This window comes from Opisthocomus hoazin, chromosome 6, assembly GCF_030867145.1.
Source record: "Opisthocomus hoazin isolate bOpiHoa1 chromosome 6, bOpiHoa1.hap1, whole genome shotgun sequence".
Taxonomy (NCBI): domain Eukaryota; kingdom Metazoa; phylum Chordata; class Aves; order Opisthocomiformes; family Opisthocomidae; genus Opisthocomus; species Opisthocomus hoazin.
In genome coordinates, this window is record NC_134419.1 from 76,004,609 (window position 1) to 76,029,890 (window position 25,282).

A 25,282-nucleotide genomic window follows, 5' to 3' on the forward strand; every position below is an offset into this window, starting at 1 on the left:
TTCAGTCTGTGCCCATTGCCCCTTGTCCTGTTGCTGGGCACCACTGAAAAGAGTCTGGCCCCATCCTCCTGACACCTGCCCTTCCAATGTTTATAAGCATTTCTAAGGTCCCCTCTCAGCCTTCTCTTCTCCAGGCTGAACAAGCCCAGCTCCCTCAGCCTTTCCTCATAGGAGAGATGCTCCAGTCCCCTCACGATCCTCGTAGCCCTCCACTGGACTCTCTCCAGTAGCTCCTCATCTTTCTTGAACTGGGGAGCCCAGAATTGGACACAGTACTCCCAATGGGGCCTCACCAGGGCAGAGTAGAGGGGAAGGAGAACCTCCCTCGTCCTGCTGGCCACACTCTTCTTGATGCACCCCAGGATGCCATTGGCTTTCTTGGCAACCAGGGCACACTGCTGGCTCATGGTCATCTTGTCATCCCCCAGCACACCCAGGTCCCTCTCCGCAGAGCTGCTCTTCAGCAGGTCTGCCCCAAGTCTGTACTGGTGCATTGGGTCGTTTCTCCCCTTCCTTTTTCCCTGTTTTGTCCCAGAAAGTACTGCTGTGTCATTAGAAACTTCCCAGTTTTTCTTCTTAGTGCCCCTCCAAGTCACACGGCTTCTTCCCGGGGGCCTGCAGCTGTCTTTGCTTGCTAAGCTTTAAGCTGGTGTCATGGCAGTTACTCCAAAATGGACACCCACCTCAGGACATTGGTGCTAGGACACCTTTCTCAGCCAGGGCTTTTGTTTCCCACCCAAGAAAGAAAACTGACGAGGTTCTGGTGCTGTGCAGCAGCAGCAAGATCTGCATCTTCTTTCTCATCTCCTTAGCCTACCTCTCCTAAGAGGGTAAAGGCCCCTCTTGTTTAGAGAAGAGATCGCCTTTAGGGTTTTCTCATGTGGCTTTGGATCACTGCCTCAGGAAAAGACCAGACACTGAAGTCCTGCCCCGCATTCGCACAGCGTGAAGACATGTACCTGTGCTCTGGAGGCAGGGAGCTGACTGAGCTCACAGGCAGACCTGGGCTCTGCACCGCTCCTCAGACCTGGGCTCTGCACCTCTTGTGCTCTGTGGAGTGTGCGTGGGGGACCTGGGTGCCCAGCTGAACAGCCCCCGAGAGTCCCAGCCATCTTTGATGGCAGTTGGCTGACTTACAAAGTGAATCCCATTGCTGTTAGCCTTGTAAAGCCTGGTCTGAGAAAACAAAAGCAGGAGAGAAGGGGTCTTCCTACAGCATGCACAGCTCTGACACTGAGCAGATGAGCCCGAGTGTCTGCGACGAACGGCTGCTGTGCACCGAGCGTGCACGGCGCTGGCGAGGGCTGTGGGCACGGAGGAAAAATCCGCCCGAGCATCTCGCTCTCGCACACGTGCAGAGGCACTCACTAAGCCACAATAACTGTGCTGCAGGGTAGCTTTTGCCTGCTCCTTGTGCAGGGATGAAGGCTTGGCTGCCTTGATGAGGAAGGTGTCCAGACAAACGCTCAGCATTCCCAGCTAGAACTGTGTTAAAGAGACAGGAAAGGCAATCAGAAAACAGTTCCCACTCTGTCCTTTAAAACAAACTTCATTTTAACACCTAATTCTGCGCAATACAGACTCAGTCCCATTTCCTTTGCCAAGCTGCTTCTTGGTTTTGATCTCAGAGGGTGCTCACCCTCCCAGGGAGGGAGGCTTTGATTAGGAAGAAGCAAAGGCTGTTAGAGGAGAGAAAGACGGACTGAATAGCGAGACTGGCAGTGCGTTTCTGTCTCTGCCACTCACCTGCTTTGTGACCTTGAGCATGTTACAGAGGCATTTGGGGCTTCAGTTTCCCTGCTTTTAAAGGAGGAGGGGAAGCAGTCATTTTCCTCCTACGCATGGTGCTTAGAGACACAGGACTGCAAAGTGCTGAACTAGAGCAGTAAAACCATTCCGGTAGCTTAATGACAGCTCCAGAGAAGTAGCAGAATACGTGCATTTTTCCCCATCTTTTTGAGCACAGCTAATAAAGAGAAATGAAAGCCCCTGCCCTGGCTGAGACCAAGCAGCAACAGTGGAAGTGGTGCACCAAAATGCAGGAAACACAGGGGAGTGCAGGAATTCTGTTACATGACTGTTTGCAAATTAATGGCTAAATCAATTAAATGAAAGCATGGGATTTCTCTTGAGGAAAGCCTAGTCACAACCGCAAGGCGAAGGGGAGGGGTTGTGGAGTGGGGATGACATAATCACGTTTGCGAATCACCAGCAGTGTGCATGCTTTAATCCATTAATGGGGTTTTTATCTGTGATCATAAAAAGCAGGTTACATTCAGCCTGGAAGGGAGTGAGGGTTGGAGGAGAGGGGAGGGGAGAGAAAGAGCAAGAGAGAGCGAGAGAGAGAGAGAGAGAGAGAGAGAGAGAAAGCAAGAGAGAAAGAGAGCACAATTCATTCCGTGAATTGCTTGCAAGCTTTGGGCTGATAATTAGGGATCTCGGGAGAGCAGTTTCTCAGAATAACCTGCTCTCCTTCGAAAGGACCGAATGGAGACAGTGGTTCAGTCCTGCTGATATTTTTTAAGCCCTCCTCGCAGTTTGATGGGCATTCCCAGTGCTTTTGTGCACGTCTCGGAAAGCGTTGACGTGGAAAGGAGCAGCGAGGAGGGGGAGGTTGGAGAAAAAAACTGCAGCTCTTCTAAAAATACGGAGGGCATGCAAGAGTGCGAGCAGGCTGGGGAGGAGGGCGAGGTGAGCGCGCCTCGCACCATGTTCCCCGGGTGCCGGCGCGGCGCAGTTTCGGAGATGTCCCTCCTGTGACTGGACGCACCATGAGCATCTGGGAGGTGATCCTGGCTTTCGTGGTGGTGGTGCTGATGCTCGTGGCCCTGCTGGCCAACGTGCTGGTGCTGCTGTGCTTCCTGTACAGCGCCGACATCCGCAAGCAGGTCCCGGGATTGTTCATCCTCAACCTCACCTTCTGCAACTTGTTGATGACTGTTTCGAACATGCCCCTGACCTTGGCTGGGATCATTTACAAGAGTCAACCAGGAGGAGATCAGATCTGCCACATTGTGGGCTTCCTGGAGACTTTTCTCACCACGAACTCCATGTTGAGCATGGCAGCTTTGAGCATTGACAGGTGGATTGCTGTGGTCTTCCCTCTAAGTTATCACTCCAAAATGAGGTACAGAGATGCTGCTCTCATACTGAGCTACACGTGGTTACACTCGGTGTCGTTCCCGATAGTGGCAGCTTCTCTCTCCTGGGTGGGTTTCCATCACCTCTATGCCTCCTGCACCCTGTACAACAAGAGACCAGAGGATAGGACACAGTTTGTGATTTTCACTGGGGTCTTTCACACCCTCAGCTTCCTCCTCTCCCTTATAGTCCTGTGTTTCACATATCTAAAAGTGCTGAAGGTGGCACGGTTTCACTGTAAGCGGATTGACGTGATCACTATGCAGACCCTGGTGCTGCTTGTGGACATCCACCCCAGGTAAGGTGCCTGTGCGTTCAGCCAGCGAGAATATTCACCGCAGAGGAAGAGAGGACGGGGTTCAGTGTTATGTTAAATACGGTCTGTTCTGTGTCACAGCAGGGGATGGGGAGGGGGAGAAAACAAGAATCCTTCTTGCCAGTTTTTATTCTGCATGGTTCTTTTCACTTGTGCTTATTTTTTTCTTTTTACTCTTTGTTATGCTGACGGGCTTGTGTTGGGAGGGAGAGCAAAGAAACAGGCAGTTTTGGCTGAGCATGCACTTCCCTGCGAGATAGTGATCAGATCACTGCTCTTTGTTTCCAAAGGTGGACTTAGTGGTCCACAGACTTGCATTTTTTGCCACTGTCAGCCCAAAACGTTGCTGGATCCCTGAGAGGGAGCAGGCTGAGGCTGCACATGTCCCCGAGTTCATGAGGGAAGCTGGGTGCAGCGTGCTGCTCCTTCGCCCGGTGGTCTTCCTATTGCTGTGCTCTCTGTAACTTTCTCTTTCCTGAAGGCAGAATTGTAAGGCAATAACGTCTGCAAAATGCAGACACTTGAATGCCTATACTTAAATCCAAGTGAGAGAGACTTCTGTAGCTATATGTTAATATGACAAGCAAGGGATGTATAAATTTCATTTCAAATGAGAGTCTTTAAGCAAGCCCCTTACATCTAGACACAGAAGGAGAAAAGTCTCTGGGGGCTGGGAGGGTAATGGGCTTGAAGGCAAATGCCGAACGGGTCTGAATGTGTGCTGGGATGCTGTGCAAAAAGAGTCATGTCAGGGATTATGCACAAACTATAAATCTTACGTGAATAGGCTAAGTCTGGATCTGGAAGGGATGCAGATTTAGCTGGAGGAGGGAGAGTGGGAGAGACTGTTTTCCCTGGGTTGGTAAGTAGAGCATAGCAGTGAAGCTGAAGGAGAGAAAGCCTTGCTGGAGAGAAGCCCAAGGGTGATCCTGGGCAGGCAGCGATCCTGGCAAGGAGCTGGGGAAGGTGCCCGGTGCACGGGGAGGGGAAATCAGTGTGTGCTGGGAGTCTGTGGTGGCTCTGGCCACGAGAAGCGGAGAGGAGGAGACGGAGAGGACCACAGCAGGCACAGCTGGAAGGACGTGGGACCAGGCTGGTGAGAAGGGAGCAGCAGGACACGCCAGAGTGATCTGCTGGAGAAACGGGGATTTGAGAAATGAACCTGCACAGCTGAGGCAGGATGGAGAGGGACAGGGTGTCTGAGGGGTTGATGAGTCCTGGCTGAAGGCTGAGAGGCTCTGATGAGCTGGGGTGGATGGGGCGAAGAGCCAGTTAGGACTGGGATGGGGTGGCAGAGTCAACGAGTGAGCTCCATAAAGGGGAAAAAGGAAGGCACTGGTTACAGTGTGGGAAGAAATCAGCCTGGTTTGCTCAGAGGAACTAGTCTGGCTTAGGGTTTAGTGTGGCTGGAGTGGGTGACTGGAAAGGGAGGAATCTGATGTATTTGCCTGGAAAAAAGGGAGAAAATGCTTTGGCTAGATAGGGTGACAGAGTGGCTGCGACAGACGTGTGAGCTGCTTGGGAGACAGTCAGAAACTGGATTTTAAGGCTCAGACATTCTCTGTCAGAGCCTGAAGGGAAATGTCTTTCAGAAAAATGCTGGCAGCTGGCAGCGCAGGGAGGTGTCTGATATGGGGAGGAAGTGTGCCTGGAAGAGAGGAAAGCCGAGAGCAGTAGAAGAGGGCAGTCCCATGTCAGACATCCCACTTAACCCTCCTTGCTGTCCTTTGCTCTGTAAGCTGGAGGCAAACACCAGCTCCTTCCACTGCAGCCAGCCTAGAGCAGAGCTGCAAGACTGAAACCACAAGTGGCTGTCCTCAAAAAAAGGTCATATCTTGGGTATTCCTAAGCCTAAGGCAAAGAAGTCTGAAAGGATCAGGGCAGGACGGCACACTGTTAGAGGAACAGAAACATTTGCTCAAAATTCTCCAGTTAAGCTGCTTGATCTGTCTCTTGACCAAGAATGTGGAGCGGAACTTCAGGCAAGTCCCGTTACTGTTCTTGAGAAACACATGTATAAATCTTCCCTTATTCCCCAAGTCACACAGAGGAAAAAACACCCTCCTGCCCTACGTGCTGTCTGGTTGCTAAACTGTGCCTCAACTCGCCTTAGTTCCTGCACGCACTATGAGATGTGGTGGTTACTCCCAGGGCAGTGCTACTGACCTGCTGGGGCTCTATCAAATAGCAATCGTGATGCCTAACGCTTCAAGTATGCCTGGACTGCACAGCAAAGTTTAGAAAAAGGGCAATAATCTGAACAGTATTTCTCCTCTCCCCGCATATTTTCTGGTCTAGGTTAATTTGAGGGTGTTCCTGCATTTGGTAATTGTCTCACTGAGGGGTGGGTTCAATGGGGTTGTAGGAACGTTACCTTCTTTCTTCAGAGGAAGACAGATCCATACAGGCACTTTGCTGCAAGTAACTTATATTACTGACCAATATCTCTTGCATCAGATTATTCTAATACCTATCCTGAAGAATGGAGAGGTTTAGCCACCAGAAATGGTGGCTGATTTGGCCTGTGGTGCTGCTGCCTTACCTGGTGACAGCTACTGCAGCGGAAAGGGTCAGACCTCGGATTGCCTCCCCTACTCTGAGAGCTACGCAAAGGCTGCGGGTCTCCTGGAGCAGTCAGTGATGTTCAGAAAGCTCTGACATAACAAAAGCATCATTTGAATTATACATATAGAGACACATGCCAGGCAATTTCAGTGTTTACTGTAGTACCTGACAGCATAGACATGGATGCTGGGAGAAGGCACATGAGAGAACCAAGTTTGTAATCCCACCTTAGACTACTCTGACTTCTCTGGGGTTTTTTTCGGTCTTGTTTCAACACTGAGAAATGTGCATGGACAATTTTCTGCTTCCTATGACTCAGAATCCACCCGCAAGGGGGTCTAGCGAGAGGCGTTATGACAGATGGCTTTATTACCTGTGACTTGGAAAGACACGAGTGATCTTCTGAAGATCATTCCAGAAGAGTACAAAGGAAACCTCTAAATACCACACAAATTCTTGTGAATGTTTGGGGCACACGTCCTTTTAGGTTAGCTTATGTCTTTTTGTTGGATACTGTTTTTCCTTGACTTTGTTCTTAAGACCAAGATATCTTAGGTATTAGGAAATGTTTGAGCAAGACTTCACTTAAGTGCTTAACCCATGTATTTCTTCACCCAAATTATCTCTACTATCTTTTTGGCGTATTCAGCTTTACAGATCTTAAGGTCCAGTATCTCATAAACTTTGTCTAAAATACCAAACCTTCAAAAGGATATATCTCACATTTTCCGGGATGTTATAATCCTTAAATGAAAGTTTAGTCAATAATCCAGTTCTATTACTAGTGTCACTACTGGAACTTGCACATATCTTCTTATCTTAGTGCTTTAGACTATGTGCAAAAGCAAAATACCCTCTGTGTACATTGTCCATATGAAGGTACGAGATAAAATACCTTCCTCTGTGATGTGGTATTTATTAGCCACATCTGGAAAGGCAGAAAAAAAGAAATTGGTTGAAGTCTGTCAGGACTTCCCAGGTCATGTGTGAGCTCCAGGAGTCAGATAGCTTTGTATATGCCAGTAGGGAAAAAATATAACTGGGGAAACTGTTAGAGACAAAAAATACACCATTCTCTACACCCTAACAACACCCTAACTGAACCTACTTTGGAGGTTTCCTTTCTTATAATGCCATGTGCCTGGGATACTATGAATGTGATAAGACAGGTCTTAAGTGAAGCTGTCGAACCTCTAAGATCATCTGTCTGCACCTAAAAATACTCCAAGTTCTCCAGCTCCCACAGAACTGCAAGCACGTCATAGGTCCCGTTGAAAAGGTGAGGGTTTTTTTCCTTCTCAGCTGTCATTTCTCACTGCAAATAACTCAGACATAGAACATTTAACACTTAGATGTGTTTTCATTCTACTTAGGCATATGCTTTAAGAGACAGGTGATTTGTTGTTTCAAGCAGAAAACCTTTTCCTCCTGTATTTTGTTCATTTTGCCATCATGGTGACTGCTCTAGGGACTGGCAGTGCAAGATCATATATAAAACTGATCAAAGGAAACACATTTTCTTTAACACAACCAAAAGGTGATGCAAGAAGTCACTGCCACAGAGATCACCAAAGCACACTGACATCCTCAGGCCATAGCATGTATTTAGAAGATGATCAAACATTTGCAGGTACAGCAAACAATTTAAGGGTATGGCCAGAAACCTTGCAGGTATTAACATATGTGAGTGTGGAACCTGACAGGGAGTCATCAATTACAAATTTATGAGAAAAACAGAGGGATACCAATTCTGAGCATTTAAAAAATGCAGCACATGGTCCAGACCATTCTGTTTGCCCAAACCATGAGATTGCTTTACCATGAGACCTGTGCAACGACTCATCACGTAGCAGTGCTGCTATGTCCGTAGAGAGGGATTTCAGGAGTACACTCTGGCTTTGGTTTTGCTCTTTCCCAAAGGGACTAGATCAGGTGCAGATGGCCCTGGGGCTCCAGGAGAGGCAAGTAGTGCTGCCCATCGAACCTACCTCCTTGGAGAAGACAGTAACTCACCCACTTCCCTCAAAATGCACAGCCAGCACACAAGTTACACAAGAGGGTATAGAATCATAGAATCACATAATAGTTTGGGTTGGAAGAGACCTTAAAGGCCATCTAGCCACCCCCCCCTGCAATGAGCAGGGACATCAACCAGGTTGCTCAAAGCCCCTTCCAACTTGACCTTGAAAGTTCCCAGGGATGGGGCATCGACCACCTCACTGGGCAGCCTGTGCCAGGGTTTCACCACCCTCAATGTAAAAAATGTCTTCCTTGTATCCAGTCTAAATCTACCCTCTTTTAGTTTAAAACCACTAGCCCTTGTCCTAGCGCAACAGGCCCTGCTAAAAAGTTTGTACCCATCTTTCTTATAAGCCCCCTTTAGGTACTGAAAGACTGCTATAAAATCTCCCTGGAGAATGAGGATGTGTTTTCATATTATCACTCTCTTGGCAAACAAATGTGCTGATTTCAAAGGGGTTTTCCTGCAGTGGAAGGATGGTCTCAGCCCTGTGCTCCCATCACCTTGCTGGCACATCAAGAGTCTCCGGAGCTCTCTGGTGGCCTCGTGAGACCACCACCAGGAAACCCAAAGGAGAAGTCTTGCCCTAAAATACCACAGGTAGGAAAAGGCCCAGAGTGTGACTAATTTGTATCTGTTTAGTCAGGAACAAGGCTGGTTTGAGGCGGGGGGTCAGACCGTCACCACACTGTGGGTTTGTATATTTGTATATTTGTATAATTCCCAGCTTTGCAGAGCATTCAGCACGGTGGCTGTGCAGAGCTGCGCAGGCTGCTGAAAGATTGATGGCCCCACGTTGCACAGCTATGGGATACAGTGATTGCTCCAACGTTGGGCTGGATGTTTGGAGCAGGTTTTTTCCTGTCGTGATGTTACTGTGTTTTATTGCTTATCTTGCTGGGAAGTTTTTCCTGTTTAAGATAGTGGTGTTGGAATTGCTGTTTCTAGGGAAGCAGCATGCTGCCTACCCCCCTCTGGATATTTTCCAAAACTCTCAATATCATGAGGCAAACCCTGGCCTGCAAATACAGTAATTCAAAAAGGAGCTGTAACTGAATTCAAGGCTGAAATCCACCAATATCACCATATATAAATCAATATAATTGGAGTGTGTGCATATAAATATTTCTCAGTAATTGGTTTTGGAGGGTAAGATGATCATACAATGCATTAATACTTGTATTGTCCCATATAAATGCAGTGCACCTGGTATTGGCTTGTGTGAATACAACTCTTACTGGAAAGACTGATTTTCATCATAGGTAAAGCCATTAAAATCTACTACCTGATATTCTGATTCATGTTCTTGTTTGTGTTGAATGTCACACAGCGTGAGAGAGCGTTGTCTAGAAGAACAGAAGAGACGGAGGCAGCGAGCAACAAAGAAAATAAGTACCTTTATTGGTACTTTTATACTTTGTTTTGCACCTTATGTAATTACAAGGTAAGTGTGAATCTACACACTGGAAAAGACTACTGAGAAGCACTCTTAGCTCAGAGAAGTAGGGCACGCTGAACCAGAAAATGGCTCAAGTCTCCTGTGAAAATTTTCTGCAGCGTTTCAACTCCTATGATGACAGACATTACATTTACTGAGCTAACAAAACCGTATAAAATGTCACAGCACTTATTTGATACAATCCTGATGCAGACTGTGGGCCATAGTCTGTTCAGTCAGCCCGGTCGATACGTTGGTCTCATAGGAGTGGTTTAGGAAGTCAGTCCATGGGATTTTGCAGACTTTTTTCAGGTCAAGTAGTCACCTACGCCTCAGATTGCCTCCCTGGTTCAGGGGCTGATCTGCAGGGGAAGACGGTTGTTCGAGTAAGTCAGACTATAAAAATCTGGTCGAACAAGATCCAACTGAGGTGAGAACCTGGTTCACAAATATAATTTTGTCTGACTGGATAGACTTGATTAGTCATAAACATCAAATACCAAAGCCATTCTGGCTCATACCTAAAAAAATCTTGTGATTTGTGGTCAGAGGTCCTTATCTATCTACTGCCTTATCTTTGGAAATGGCTCCTGTGGGAAACATAAAATTACTCCTATGAAACATAAAGTATTGGAAAGTGAGTATATCCAGAAGTGTTATCTAGTTGTTGAAGGAAATTTACAACCTGCATTCCTTATTAAAAGACTCTGGAAAAACTGAAATGTTGCTAAGCAGAACAGAGAAAGAAAAAAATATTTTAAAAGTCTCACCTATTCCAATACACTTCAATAGACATTACTGGGGACCGGCTTCAGTCACACTCAGATCCATCATAAAAAAGTCACTGAAACAGCTGAATTAAGACTCAGCGTTAGTGGGCATGTAGCCAACCCCCAAGTTTTTCCAGTTCAGTACAATATCCTGAATTTCTATTTCTAACAAAACAATTCACGAGAAGGTCTTGTAGTCTCTTGGTAAAAAAGGAAACCTGCATGTCACATCGATTTTCTGTTCAGGATTATAGTCAATTGGCTCCTGTTGCTTGTTTGTAACAATGTTGCAAATACCTTTGTAACAGTGTTACTATATTTACCTTCACTTTCAGTTGGTAGTCACAAGAAGACACTCCATGCCACACACTCTAAGAGGGTAGGAAAGGATTTATAATTATCAGCATTCAGCCATAGTTCTCAGGCTATATTTGACTATTTGTCTCATTACAAATGGTTACATTATGTTGTGTCTCTGAACTTAATGAAAATTGTTGCAGTCACAGAATCGCTGGCGGCTCTGTCCTGGGTGATGCCGACTGCTCTAACCAGGACTGTCAGAAGTATTTTTGTGCTCCTCTGCAGGCATCTCAGCCCAGCATTCAGGCACCACTTCCCCACCTCTTAACTCTGTGGAGTCCTGATACGTGTCCCAGGAGCCTTAAGATACAGCAGAGGGGTTCGAAAAATCCTGTTCCTCCTCCCTTTAGTCCGTACAAGGATCACTTAAATGTTCCGCTGAGTCTTCAGTCTGTTGAGGACTAATAGCTTTGCCACAGAGAACGACTGTGAGAAGAGTCAAGAAGTAGTATCTTGAACACATGAAGAATGCTTGAAGGGTTGGGCACTAGCCAGGATTGCCAGGTGGGGTAAAGGCTATTCCTTTCCTGGCCATTTCAGTTCTGACACGTCTAGGGGGATCGCTGCACAACGGTCTGCGGGCAATTCCCACTTCAGCTGCTGGAATCCCCCTCGAGACCTTGGCTGGCCTCTGCACCGCATGGATGGGCATTAGAAGGTGTGCATTACTGTGCTTCCCTCTGCCACACACATATGGCTGAGGATGTTGAAATCAAGGGGATTAGGAGCTTAATTATGTAAGCAAGCATTATTTTCTGGACTATGTCCAGTGTTTTGCATTCACAAGATACAGGCAATCAATCACTTTTCAAGGCAGTGAACAGAGAATAGCTGATGAAGTCTATGGCTCTGCCTCTCATTTGGACAGCCAGTTCCAATCAGCAAGATGCTTAAATTAAACATGATTTTAAGTACTTGATGAATTGAGGCCTGAAAAGAGCAAATCACAAGGCTTTACTACAATGTCTTTCTGCTTCCACATTAAAAACAAATAGTTGTCTCTAGCAATTGCACAAACCAATGAAGGAGTTGTGCTTATAACCCCAGCCAGACAAACCCTCCTCTGGGTAAACCAGAGATTTTCATATTACATTAAGCTAAAAATCAGATTAGGCACCTCTTCTATAAAAAAAACATCTTTCTAATTAGTTCAGTAGCTGACCTTATGTGTTATGTCAGTAGAATCTGATTCTTCTTGATTTGTTTCCACTGTACCAGTACGACAGATGTATTACCCTGTATTATTGATTTCCAGGCATAGCTTGTTTCTTGGTTTGTAAAAATTCTATTAATACATATCTCTTCTTTTGCTATATTTATTGTTATGCAATTAAATAACATTGTTCAAAACCTTTTTTCTCCAAGCATATTTTTCATAAGAAAAATTAAAATAAGTCATACCAATTTCTGATATTAATTTCCAACTCTGTGCATTTCATACTGAAATACAGAACTTTGCTCATGTAAGTTAATAAATGCTGTCAATGCATGAGGAAATTGGCCTTAAATTAAAAATCTCAAAGTAATATCAAAAAGAAGCTCATAGCCCCAAGCCCTCGGGTTACAGAGGAGGGTGGTGGAACAGGCAGAAGCAGCATTAAAATTCAATTGTATCCTCTCTGGGGGACAGGGGGTAAACAAACCATGGTTTTCAGCTGGTTGCTGACCCTCTGCATGAGAATCCTGCGCAGCAGACGAGCAAGTTCAGAATTCCTCTGGAAGTTATGTTTTTGCCTGTCTGTGAATACAAATGCATGATTTTCCTGTGCAACCTTAGGTTGATGTAATCAAAGAAAGTGGCCTTCTAGTCTTTGTCAAAAACCTCAGCTGATGTGAGGTGGAGATATTTTCCTCCTGGATAGAAAAACCTTTTGGTACAAGCTGGACAGTGCTGCTCGCTGTCCTCCTAGCTCTGTGACGCCTTGCTGTGCTCACATCTCTGTGCTGACAGGTGGTTCCTGCAGCCCTGGGGAACAGCAATGGCTAAAAGAGATGCATTGCAAGATTCACTACAATAGATTTGCAAGATTACCTACAACAGGTCCAAAAGCAATCCTGCTTCCTTACAGAACCTGGCTGGTTGTATTATATGCACCAGTTAAGAGGAAAAACTGGCTAATGGTAGATCAGATAACAATCTCTGCAATGTCATTTCTGTATCAAGAAGCGATGACAAAAATAGGGCTTTTTCACTAGCAAGGCAGCCCAGAAAAGATTCAGTCTACCAAGCAATAAAGTGAAAAAAAAAAAAAAATAAATAAACATCAAGATAAAACTCATGGTCAGCTTATTCATACCATTAACACACAAGAAACAATTTGGATTTAATTCTGATACTACAGGACTTGTACAGGAAAAAGAAAAGTCACAACTAGACATAAAGTGAAATGTTAGGAATGCAAGCTTAAAAAGATGATCCAAATTCCTGGGGAAAAGGCTGAATTTCTTCTTGTGAGACCTTCATCATCTACCAGCTCCAAAATGCAGTGACAGCTTTGTTTCATTCCCGAACAAGAAGACATTTTAACTTGTTTGAGACTCCGGTCTATTCAGATTTTTCTCCACTACTCCATTAAGTTCTTGGGTTTCAGCAATGCACAACAGATATGTTGCCGTGGTCGTAGCCTCCCAGCTGGATGTATACATGTTCAGTAAGGTATTATATTGTAGTGATTAACTGCACATGCATATAAAGGCTTTTCAATGTGTGTTATCTGCAGAAGAGATCAAGGTCTTAATCTTCAACACAGCATTCTCATTTGTTCACTGAAAGTGAAATAAAACAGTTGGACAGCCACATGACATGACACACTCTACAGAATTAGAAGTTTCTAAAATATTAACAAGGTATCACAGCAGAACAGCTTTTAGCTTTGAAACAAAAAGTTATTGAAGACCAGAGAGTAGAAGAGTGGCTTGTGAAAGCAAGATAGGCAATTATTTAGCTGACACTGTGGAATTTAATTTACAGGTAGTACTGAAATATTAATGCTCCTTCACCAAAAAAGTCTTCTTTTTTTGCCTGAAACATTTCATGAAAATTGAAGTTATCCTTAAAATTCCCCTCATAAATGAGAAACAAACCCCTCTTTCAAAGGCAATAAAGTATGTGATATGCCTTGAAAGACTGACATCTAATTGTTTGTACATGAAATAGAATTGCATAGGTTAGGGTTTGTCTGCATTTCTGTGTTTGCTGCTCGATACCTGCAAATGTAATTTAGTATAAAAATAATAGACAAGAATTGCAAAATGTGTAAATATCAAGAACACTTAAGGAACACAATCAAAGAAAGTATTTAAAAATCTGCTGGTAAAAGTGTAGGCTTTTTAGTTGATCAGTCAATGAAGGTAAAATTAGCAAGTCTAGGCTTGCAGCCCTGACGTGTCTATTTGACACGCGTTAAATGGAGATTGTGAACATCTTGCAGAACTGATTGACACTCAGACAAATTTGTCATATTTTGGTCATTCAAGGCATCCACTGAATTTAATTAAATGTAATCAGATTCACATCTGTAAAGCGTTCAGTAAAAGTAAATCAATCAGATGAAATTCAACATGATGAAATTCAAAATGCAAAGCAGGCATCAAATATATGAAGTGGAGAATAACAAGAAGGATGGCTCATGGTAGATCACAAAGTAAATATGACTCAGTAGATGACTAATTTCCAAATAGTCAACTCTCATTTTAGGGCATATTAACGTGGGTGTCATAAGTTACATTTTATTAATCAAGAGAGAATACACCAGATGAGCCCCCCAGCAGTTTGAGGAGATGATGATTATGTCTGAGTTTCGGTGCTACTTTGTGAGAAAGATATCAAACATGGAGAGGTCGAAAGAAAAATCTTTGTTTAGTTGAGATGAAAGGAGCAACGAATGGGACAGATGGCAGTTTTTTGATATCTCAAAGTTGCCCATAGTGATCAGCTGAGCCAAGCAGCACCAGTGGAGATGTAAGAGCAATTCCCAAGCGTTTTCATGTAACATAGCATGGTCACCTCAAAAGTCACACACATCTGTGAGTCCAAAGAGTGTTCTGGCTATCACCATCACCCCTAAAAGCATCATTGTACAGGTGCACCTCCCTTCTGATGGCAGTGATACACAAAGTGATCGAATTTCTAGCACAAAGTACACAAAGCTATTCTCATGATTAGAATTATCAATGCTGTGACAGTGGCTAAAGCCCCAGCAGTGGCTGCAGACCCATGGTGCTAAGACCAGCAGGCGTATCTAGGGAGAAACAGCGCTTTTGCCATGGAGTTTGCAGTCTAGGCAAGCCAGAACGGAGAGAGAAACAGAAGTTCATAGTCAGTGGGGTAACAACTTAAGGCTCTTTAGTCCCATTTTTGTGCTCAAATGGCTGGACCACGCCATCTGCCAGCACTATTTTAAACAACACAGTCTAGTGAAAGTTTATGGAATGAGAATAAAATGACTGAGGAAAAAAAAATCCGCATCTCTAAACTGCTTGAAGTACCAACACTATTGTCATTGCTGCTGCAGGAACCATGCTTCAGAAAGCTCCTTGGACATGGTGCTTTGTCTGAAGATACATTAGCAATTGAAGTATTTTCCAGGCAGGTTTAAGAGTACCTGCTGCTAAAGACAGTTTCAGCAAAGATCTTATTTTCCATTGTATAGTTGAGCTCTCCAGCAGCATACGTGACGGCTCCTCCTCTAGAAAAATCAATAATTTCTCAACAGCTGCAGAGACATATTGAACAGAGCTGCCCTTCAGTGTTGCTCAGAGACATGGCGAAAGAAAATCTTGTGGAGTTATCAATAATTCACTGTCAAAAATAGTCTGTCTCAGTACAAAGTGAACTCTCTGTGCTAGTGTAGTTATGAGGAGTATATAAGCTCTTCCCTCTCTCCCTCCCTCCCCTAATGAGTGAAAAGCTTTGCCTTGACAAATTTGTTGCAAATAGATGTGTTTGGCCTTTAAAGTGCGCAGTTTTAAAATCCAGGATATATTATGCCATCTCTCAATGATGAGCTTTCCTTCCTTGTGTGCTGCTCCTAAGACTCAGAAAAATTGTTTAAAGGCATCAAACTCTCTCTTGGAGCTGGACTGGTTAAGAAAGCTTGACAGCATCAGTGAGGTGGTTTCTCAGATACTCCAGAGGGGACCTACAACAGTGAGGTTAGACTAGCTGTTGGATTGTTAGATGGCTAATGATAGGGGAATAGGACTCCCATGAGACCAAGCAATGACACTTTGGGTCCCAGTTTGACACTTCAGTGCTCAAAGTATGCTTTTGCATCAATACTTAGAAAATTATATTAGGCTATGAAGAAATAATTTTTGGTAACATTTGTGGTTAAATTTGCTGGGCGTGATGGATTCAGTGGTGACAATAAGTGTGAAAGTCAACAGGTAAAATACCTGGGGAGATTATACTCCTTTCATTCTCTTTAGAGTTATATTAATCCTGTGATGAACTTCAGCTGCCAGAAACATGATGTTATGACACACACTAGTGGAAAAATACACACAACAAAAGCTCTAAATGAAGAAGAAAACTGAACTGCAATATCGAGTGAGAAACTTTACTTTCCAACAAGAGACCTCCTTAGGATGAAAAACCCCAGGGTAATCAGAGAAAGTAATGTACATTGTCCGTAAGGAGAAGTTTTGGCACAGAGACTAAAAGTATAATGGTTGAGGATAGGTTATGTAGGAAATTATTTTATGAGTAGATGCTGCATGATATTTTTAATGAGCAGTAGACTTTCTGTGAAGTATTGACCTGCTTGCCTCAGAGTATTTACAAACCCGAACAGAGTGTTCGCTAGAGAAAAAATAGGACTAGGTTACAGTACTCTAGAGAGAGAGGTGTCCACTTATCAAGTATCTTGATGGCCTGAGAAAGCCAAATGCATTTGAAATCCAGCTCTACAACAGAGACTTGGACTGAGTTTTTAGTCTCCTAAAGGCATATTCCAATGACAAATAAATAGACTTTTTTGCATACCGCCTCATATCCCACTGGAGCTGTTCCATTTTGCACTAAATTCTTCAACATTTATTGTGGCAAATAATCAAGAGAGCCTCTTAGGAGGCAACACATGCAAGGTCTGCTTCCAGCCTCAGTAAATGTACAGCTAAATGTCCAGAGTCAAGGATGCCTTGAAGTTTGGAGGTCAAGATGCTCTGATGGGAGCTGTGTAGTCCCATCCTTGGGAAACAGACCTCAAGTTTACATCTGCAGTCTTAGAAACATAGAAGGATATATACACCATGCACATTTTCATTAGTATGGTTTTTGTCTTTTGTTTGCTTGCAATTGCCCAGGAATAAATTGGGGATTTGAGGGTGTCATAGGCTTACAGTTGTGTTATTGCTCCATGTTTTTAACATGAATATTCACTCTTTCAATGTTCCTCTTTCCACAGACTTGTTGAACTATCCTCTGTGGTCAACATCAATTCCCACTGGGGAATCATTTCCAAGTGCTTAGCTTACAGCAAAGTTGTTTCAGACCCTTTTGTGTACTCTTTGCTACGGCATCAGTACAAGAAGACATGGAAAGACATCATAAACAAGATCCTCAAAAGAAGCTCCATCAACTCCTCTGCCCTCACGAGCGAATCGCACAATCGGAATATACTGCAGCTGAACGAATGAGGAGCCTGGTCTGGGACCTTCAAGACAAGTAAAATGATATATGGGAAACAAAAGTAACTGGCCTATCCCTAGTAGCTATCCTCAGCTGTCAAGGTTTCGGGAGGCAGTCACGGACAGGTTGAAGCCCAGCCCGTGTCCCTCCAGTAGCCCATGTAACACCTAAGGGAGGCTGTACCTCCTGCCTCTGACTTTTAAAAGAGTGCTGTTGATCTGTGGTCCTGCAGGCTTCGCAAATACAAATCTCCCATTGATTTCCATCAGCAGTTACATGTACACACAGGGTAAAAACCTAGTCCTCAGAAGGAGGACTCGTGAAAGTAGTGGGAGCTAACCAGCGCCATCATAACGTTGTTCTAAAAAGCTGCACGGGGAGATTTGTGCTGTGTTTTTCACTGGCTGCATGCGAAGGTCCCTCTGATGGAGCTGCCAACCTGGCTCTACAAAACCAGCCAAACCTAGTTGTTTGAGTAAGTCCCGTATAGAAAATCTCTCAATAGGAAAAACTTAATAGAAAAATCTTTACCTAGATACTCATACAGCACGCAAAAGATTTCAGCCTCTTCTGATGAGTATTTCTTGAACAATCCTGTAGAACTGAATGAAGAGAAAAATAGTTTTGAAGTACACTACAGGCTGGAGTCACCCATGTCTTCTCCAAGTTTTCTAAGTAACTTTCACAGAATGCAATTAGTTTTCTCCCCATTAAATTTCAGAAAAGTGAAGATGGTAGACAGGATGGAAAGGTCAGATAAAAATAAAAAATCTTTTTATGAAGTGTTATTAATCATGCTTTTTTCCTACAGATACGTTTTTCGAAGGAAAAATGAGCCCAAAGCTGATTTTAAAACACCATTTTCAAAACAAGTGGAGCAAAAATATTAGATCCCCTCCCCACCATGAAAGGGCAGCCAATAGTCTGAATCCACATGCGAATGTGCAGATCTCAGGAGGATTCAGTATAGAGCTTTATAGCACTAGATTGTAGCTCGGCGTAGTAATGTTATTAACATTTACCGTGCATTCAGTTCAGCCTGCAGCTAATGTAGACATAAATACCAGTAAAATTTCCAAAACCAGGATAATCCTACTTGTCACGTTTCCTCAGACACCACCACAGTATCTTAATTTTTGTAAATAATATTTAGTTCATTGCAATACAACTACAGCTGGTAGATGGCTTCATAACTGTCACGTAGACACGTGACGCTGAAGCAATCCTCCAGTAACTCATGAAGAGTCTGGGTAATTTTCAGTGACTTCTCTCTCAATTCAGTAAGAACACTATGAAATGAGACAGTGTTGCAGGTGTTTTCTTATTAATTAAGTTGTAGAATATCAAGAGCAATAATTAATCAGCTGTCATTTCTGATGATTTTTAGGAACAACCAATTTCTAAACCAACTTGCATCGACAAAGTGTGTCGTTCTCATAATCTCTTAAAATTATTTACTGGTGAAGAACTATTGGTTTCAAATGTTTCATATCTATGCTTTGACGGGCAAAGGACTTACTACCAATTCTGACCTTGACTCTGCACACATTTTTCTCCAGCAAATGAAAGTCCATAAGACAACAGTGAGTTAACATCAGACGCTAAATTCATTTTTGCTGGGTTGATCAAGAAAGCTTCTGTCCAGTAGCTGTAAAGTACACAATTACTTTTGCGAGGGTGAATGGCAAATACAAGCCCAGATTTTGAATAGTCTTAGTTAATTAGGTTTCATGCGTGCAGCAACAGCTTAACAGCTGACATAGCTGGCTATATCACCACCTATCCTTGCTCATATTCTCACTGTCAATACAGAAATCAGGACCATATTGGGAAAATAAGGCCCCAAGGGATAAAAAGCATGGAATTACTTTTCAGTTACTACCTCCTTGTGTCCCTTAAGAAGAGGGAGGGCACTCCTTGGTGGCTATAGCTCTGCAGAATCCCTGACAGCAAAGGTTAATGAGCTAAAATATTATATTCCCTAAATGATTAATATAAATCATTTTGCAAACATTAGGGTGCTCCATTTTGCAAGCTCCATCAAGAATATCTGTCTTTGATAGAACAGACATTATGGGAACTACAATTTTCTTCATACCTTGCAAGAAGAGTCCACTGCTGAAGTTTCTGACTGGTGGTTCAAAGCCCAGACAGGTGACTCAGTGAGGGTCTTCACACCAAAGTCAGTGAACATTGGGTAACATCTGTTTTTGGTCTGGAGAGCCTTGCCTTAGCCCTTGCTCTGGCGTGGTGCCACAGCTGCAAGGAACCATGTTAATCCATAAACCTGCTTTGTCACCTGCTTAATAAATGGAAGAATTAATATAACGAAGATCATCAGCTATCATGTAAACAAAAATCTGCAGCTTAACTTTCTTTTTAGTTCTAGAAAAATAACAAAATTACAATAAAACATACACATAAATGTAGTCACAGAATTTAAGTAAGTTTTTACAACATGCAGTTCAAAATTAGCCCTTAGCTACATTAAATAGTCTACCTCATCTTAATCATTTTACTACTTAAGCTTAACATAATTTTCTCAGGTGCAATAGATAAAAACACCCAGTTCAATACTTGTTTCTTAAGAAATTCAAGTCATTTTGATGACTTGATTTTATCATAATACATTATATTAGAAAGTTGATTATTAGTGAGTTTAAAAATATAGAAAGCTCTGTATCAGATTCTTATACATTTTACTAAGACCACTTTTACTTTAGTAAGTTGCAACAGGATGATGGTTGAAGTCCACAGCTGTTGTCAACCTATGCGTGGGGCTGCTGCTGAAGTCAATGGGAGATTTGTGCATCGATAAATTTAGCCCCAGAAGGATTTCAAAATTTAAATCAATGATTCAAATAGAGTAAGATAATTTCATATAAAAAAAATTATAGATTTAGGATGGCTAGTAAAAGGCAGAGGAAAATAGAGCGTTGGACTTGTCTCATTCTGCTTGTGTATCACAGTCAGTCACTGGTTGATTTATGTGTCACCATGAGCAATAAATCTCTCCGCTTGTCTGTGTTTAAAAATTTGTCTTTCTTTCACGGTGCCTTTCTTACAGAATTAATCTTATAACAGAGAATAAATATAATTTCCCCATACTTCTATCAGCTTTCTGACACATTGTCATATTTCTAACATCTGAAGCAAGCGAGAGTTGTAAATGCTGGTGCTTGACAAACTGAGTCAGTATACAAAAGAAAAGTAACACCCTAACATTTCCTGATGACATTTTATAAGATACCAGAAATATGATACTGTGGCTCGTTAAGTGCTAGATATTCAGCTGAATTCTTATAGACAACTGGCAAAATATTCTAAAACGTATGTCTAAGTGACGAATGTAGATATGAGTAACTATCTGTCTGCTGAGTATTATATATACTATACAACACTCATTCGAGTGAGTTAGAATAATGATGGTAAATGTAATGCACCATACTTTATTATCTGTGATCACAAAGCAGAACTGTTCTCTTGTCTAACACAAATGCGCGTGTGTGCATGGGGAATTTTCCATTTGTTATTTAAATGTTTTTGAAATAGTTTGTAAAGTATGGCTACCATGTGTACCCAAAATATGGAACTGCATGTGCAAAAACTGTGCAGCTGCTTAGGCAATATGCAGTTTTCTGTTTGATGGTATCTGCGATCCATATGCAATAACTATTTTGGACATGCATGTTCAATTAACATTTTCTTCATATCTTGTAAATCTGGCAGGCAGACTACCGGCAGACAATGAAGAGAATTTAGTCCACTGCTTCTTTTTGCAGATTCTGAGCTTTTTCCTCTGTTCATTTTACAGTTAGTTCTGTAATCTCAGAACCCTAACTGTGAACCAGTATCCTGTGTTCTGTTACCTTTTTGAGTCAGTTTGAATATGAAGATCTGGGTAATTGCACTTGGCAAAAACTATGAGAGACTGATAAGAGTTTATTGAATAGATAATTAGTATCAGGCCCTCTTCTGACATAAACCAACATAATAGTTGGTTGATGCACCTGAGGATCATACCCTGTTAGATGGCTATACCCAGGTTTTATAGATCTGTCTTCTGAACGTGTAGGGCTCTGTTGTCAGGATATTTACAAATTGTAAGATGTAAACAGGATTTAGTGAGTTCCTCATGTGCCTACATGCCCACCCGCAATGTCAGGTAACCACATGACTCTTCTCTAAACAGGTTCTACCCCTGTTTTTACTCTTTGAGTACAAGACCACAGCAAACCCTAATCAGTGGCCCTTAATCAGAGTTTTTAACCTCCCTTAATTCTGACAAATACAAAATTTAGATATTAAAAATGTTCCTGGCAAATCCTTATGAAGCTTGATGACTGCTGCAGCAGTAGCAGTGCATGTCACAGGATCACAGACCAGCTGAGGTTGTAAGGAACCTCTGGAGGTCAGCTCATCCAGCCCCAAAGAGGCACATCACTGCCTCTTGTAGTTAACATCTCAGTTTTGCCAATGCACCTGTTTGCTCTGCAACGGTGCTGGGAAATTGTCCTAGTCCACTTCCGGTCAACAATAAAGTCTTCCTGGAAATAATTCTTTTTAAAAAATAATTTTTGGGAAGACATCTTAGAGTTAACTTCACAAACAGTTGCATCAGAACAGCTTCACAGGTTATAAAACTGGAGCAGAAATAGATGTGAATGGGAGGCTGAGAGTCAGGAAGTCTGGGAATGGCTTTGCTGCCATTGCAGTGATTTGTGTTGCCCTGGCTGCAGTGGGCTTTTCCTAGTGACCTGTTTTCACACTGAGAGCTCTCCAGATCTCTCAGGCATCCATTTACCCCAAAGAGAAAGGTAAAATTTCTGTCAAAGCCTGGTAGCTACCATACGGTGGGCTGAGGCTACAAGAGCAGCACAGTCTCCATAGGAGGATCCTCGTTGGGTTGGGAAGACTCAAATGATTTTCAGACGGGCTATATGGAAACTACTCACATTGTTTGAATGACCAGAAACCACCTACACCTGGATGAGCCTAATCTTAGCAGACAATCTAATTCTTAAAGCCTAGGAGGTTTAGCGAGCTTGCAGAAAGTAATTTTTTTTCTGGATCTACATGCCCATTTTGTAGTTTCCTTATCCTTCTTAATTAATTAATCCTTAATTCTAAATCTTCATTTCTTAAAAATGAAGAAGGCTCTGAGGTCTCTGAATATCTTGTCCTATACATTTTTATGTGTGTAGTGAATACCTTTGAAACAACTGTTTGGAAATTTCTTGATTTTCACTACTGTCAGAGCTGTCTTCTCCCACATCAAATGTTCTTGTGATTAATCGAAGCCTAAAAGCAAAGCCAGAAACTTCACACCTCTGTCAGCTCTTTGTTACTTGACCTTAAAAATCATGAATATTTCAGCACAGCACATTCAGCACAGAAAGCTCAGTTAGATCCTGATCCTGTGGTCACTCTGTGTTTGCTTCAGTCCTGGATAGCTAGGACTAAGTACAGGCTTCTGTGTTTGCTGTCAGGGATTATACGTTTGTAATTTACCCGAGTCTGAATAATTAAGAACAATAACATTTCAGCCTTATATCTATTGTGTTTTTAAATTTTCTTTTTATGCTTTCAGCGTTCAGCACATTAAAAATCTTTAATGGGTGAAGTTTCTTTATGAAAACCATCCTGCTCAAAAAGGCAGCTGTCCCTGTTGGGGGGGTACAGAAGTTTACACGGAGAAAAGAGCTGCTGCAGCCTTTGTAAAATGTCCACTTCTTACCTGTAGTCCTGGTGTGTATCATGTAAATATGTATTTAGGATTGTTTGTTTTTAAGCAAATAATGCTGATCTAATGAACTGGAGAGGTTGCTATAGTTTATCATATCTGTCTATATTTATAAGAAAGATGTTTAACCCTACAGACTGCAAGTGCACTTCAGAAATGCGTGTATTGAGAAGCAAATGCATCAGGTGTATGACAGCATGCATGTGTGCTAATTGTGTCGTAAAATATGATTTTTTTGTTCAAGAAATACTATTGCACAAGGTTTTAATCCATCCAAAGGAAAGAGTCTGCGGTTGATCAATAATCTACAAAGATGCATTAAGCAAAGAATCGTATTTGGAGTTATTACTGAATAATAAGAAACTGTTTTCTAGTCACTGTAGTTCTACAATTAAAGCTTTAAAGCAAAACATTTTTTAAAATCATACAAACAGCAAAAAATTGAAAACTTCCATCCTCCTGGGATTTAATCCAGCAAGAGCTCCCAAGGAAAAAGAGAACCAGTGCTTTTGAATGAAATGCCAGTCCATCCCAGTGAAATACTAGTGGGAACGCAACGTGGCTCAGAGGGCAAAGGTGGCTGTAGGCTTCCTGTTTTTGACCATCACAGGTAGTCCCGTTTTGTCGTGTTGCACTTACACTAGTTTGAGTTCTTGAATAAAAACAAAAAAATAATACCTGATGTATATCAAAGTGGTTTACATTGTCTTCTAACCATTAAATCCTTATGCAAGGGCAGATAATTTCTACTCCTCCTGTTTTTCTAATGTGTTCAATGAGCTACAGACAGAAAAAAAAAAAAGTCTCATGAACTGAATGACTTCTGTTATTAAAAAAAAAAAAGTCAGTAAAATACTTTGTGACCTTAGAGTCACACAGCAAACACATGATAAGGCTGGGGACCAGTTCTTCACGCCCTGCCTTCCAGCCCAACCTCGCTCAAGTGAAATAAAGCTACCTGCATCGGCTAGAGTACAGAATGGGTCTTTTTATAACAGAAACCATAGGGCTTCCCAAATAAGACGTTTAAAACATCATTATCACAGATTGCCTTGGAAAATAGAAATAGATAACTAAAAGGTGCCTTGATTTACCTTTGCTTATACACAGGGCATTTTTCTAAACCTTGGATTTTTTTTTTCACAGTGTTTTTATTTTCTTAGGATCATTTTAGGGTAAAAAAATCCCACTTATTTGGCAGTCACTAATCATTCCCTTCTGAATTCTTGCAGGAATGTAATGTATTACCAGTCTTTCCAGATACAATTAGATGTAAAGGTTTTCCCCTGGATTAGATTATTAGCTGATTATTTGCTTTATAAAAAGTATGTTATGGGCTGGTTTTACAAATCCTTGCTGTAAGGACAGTGGAGTTGCTTGGATGAGTAAGGACCAGTCATACGAGAGGTGTGAAAGGTCTGGCCTGTGTATTTAAACATTTTACTTTATTTTGCAAATAATGAAAATAGATGGTTTCCTATTCCTAAAAGCACCTAGCCAGTCTAAAGAAAAATAGTTCTGGAATAACATTAACAATAGCTGCTGTAGATAGGGCATGTTTTGATTATATTATTATAAATATACCCTTATAATTTATTACATTTTACTTTTTTGTATAACAATGGGATGTAATTGCAGGGGCTATTTGTTTATGAAAAAAATGGCAATATAATGAAAACCTTTCTGAATTGCATGGAAAAACAGATGCACAGACCAAGTTGTAATGACAACATGCTCAAGAGTGCTATAGGTTAACATGGGCTTCAGGGTCCCAGCTAAGCTAAACTTCAATAGTCTCCCATCAGGTATTTCAGAGATACAGATTCTTTCACGTAAAGGCAGATACACAAAATTCTGTTACATAGATACCTACGGTTTAAAAGAATACAATAAAGTACATTTTCATCCTGACTTCAAATTTTTAATAATGGGGCCTGTGCTGTCTATCCTGTTTACAATGGCTTGTGCTTTGTGAATACACATCAGATGTTGTAATATATTTTTATTACATAGAGTTAATGGCTGGTACAAAGTGACATATATAAATAAATAAATACTATATATGTATATTGTGATTTTGTTAAATTTACCATTAATGAAATGTGATTATGATAAATGACTTGGTGTGAGCTATTTTTTCATATAAAAGTTAACATTTTAAAAAGTCTGTTTCACTTTGTTGTTGCAAAAGTCAAGCCTGCGATGTCACTGCGATGAGGTGACCTGACCAGTCCTGCTCATTTTTGGAAAACAGCTACAAAGTCAACTGCAATAGAATATTACTTCACTGCAGTTATG

The 25,282-nt window shown here is 42.1% G+C and overlaps 1 protein-coding gene across 1 annotated transcript; it reads left to right on the top strand.

Moving 5' to 3' along the window:
• The first annotated feature begins 2,380 nt into the window (after positions 1-2,380).
• Positions 2,381-25,029, top strand: GPR26 (G protein-coupled receptor 26). Its single transcript, XM_009934597.2, has 3 exons — positions 2,381-3,439; positions 9,373-9,486; positions 17,018-25,029. Exons 1-3 carry the CDS (start codon positions 2,772-2,774, stop codon positions 17,247-17,249), a joined length of 1,014 nt encoding a protein of 337 aa, XP_009932899.1. The 5' UTR covers positions 2,381-2,771; the 3' UTR covers positions 17,250-25,029.
• Positions 25,030-25,282: the final 253 nt, after the last annotated feature.

Coding starts and splice junctions, on each gene's coding strand:
- GPR26 (XM_009934597.2), top strand. CDS start 2,772: ATGAGCATCTGGGAGGTGATCCTGGCTTTCGTGGTGGTGGTGCTGATG. Junction 3,440..9,372: donor CTTGTGGACATCCACCCCAG/GTAAGGTGCCTG, acceptor AATGTCACACAG/CGTGAGAGAGCGTTGTCTAG. Junction 9,487..17,017: donor GCACCTTATGTAATTACAAG/GTAAGTGTGAAT, acceptor CTCTTTCCACAG/ACTTGTTGAACTATCCTCTG.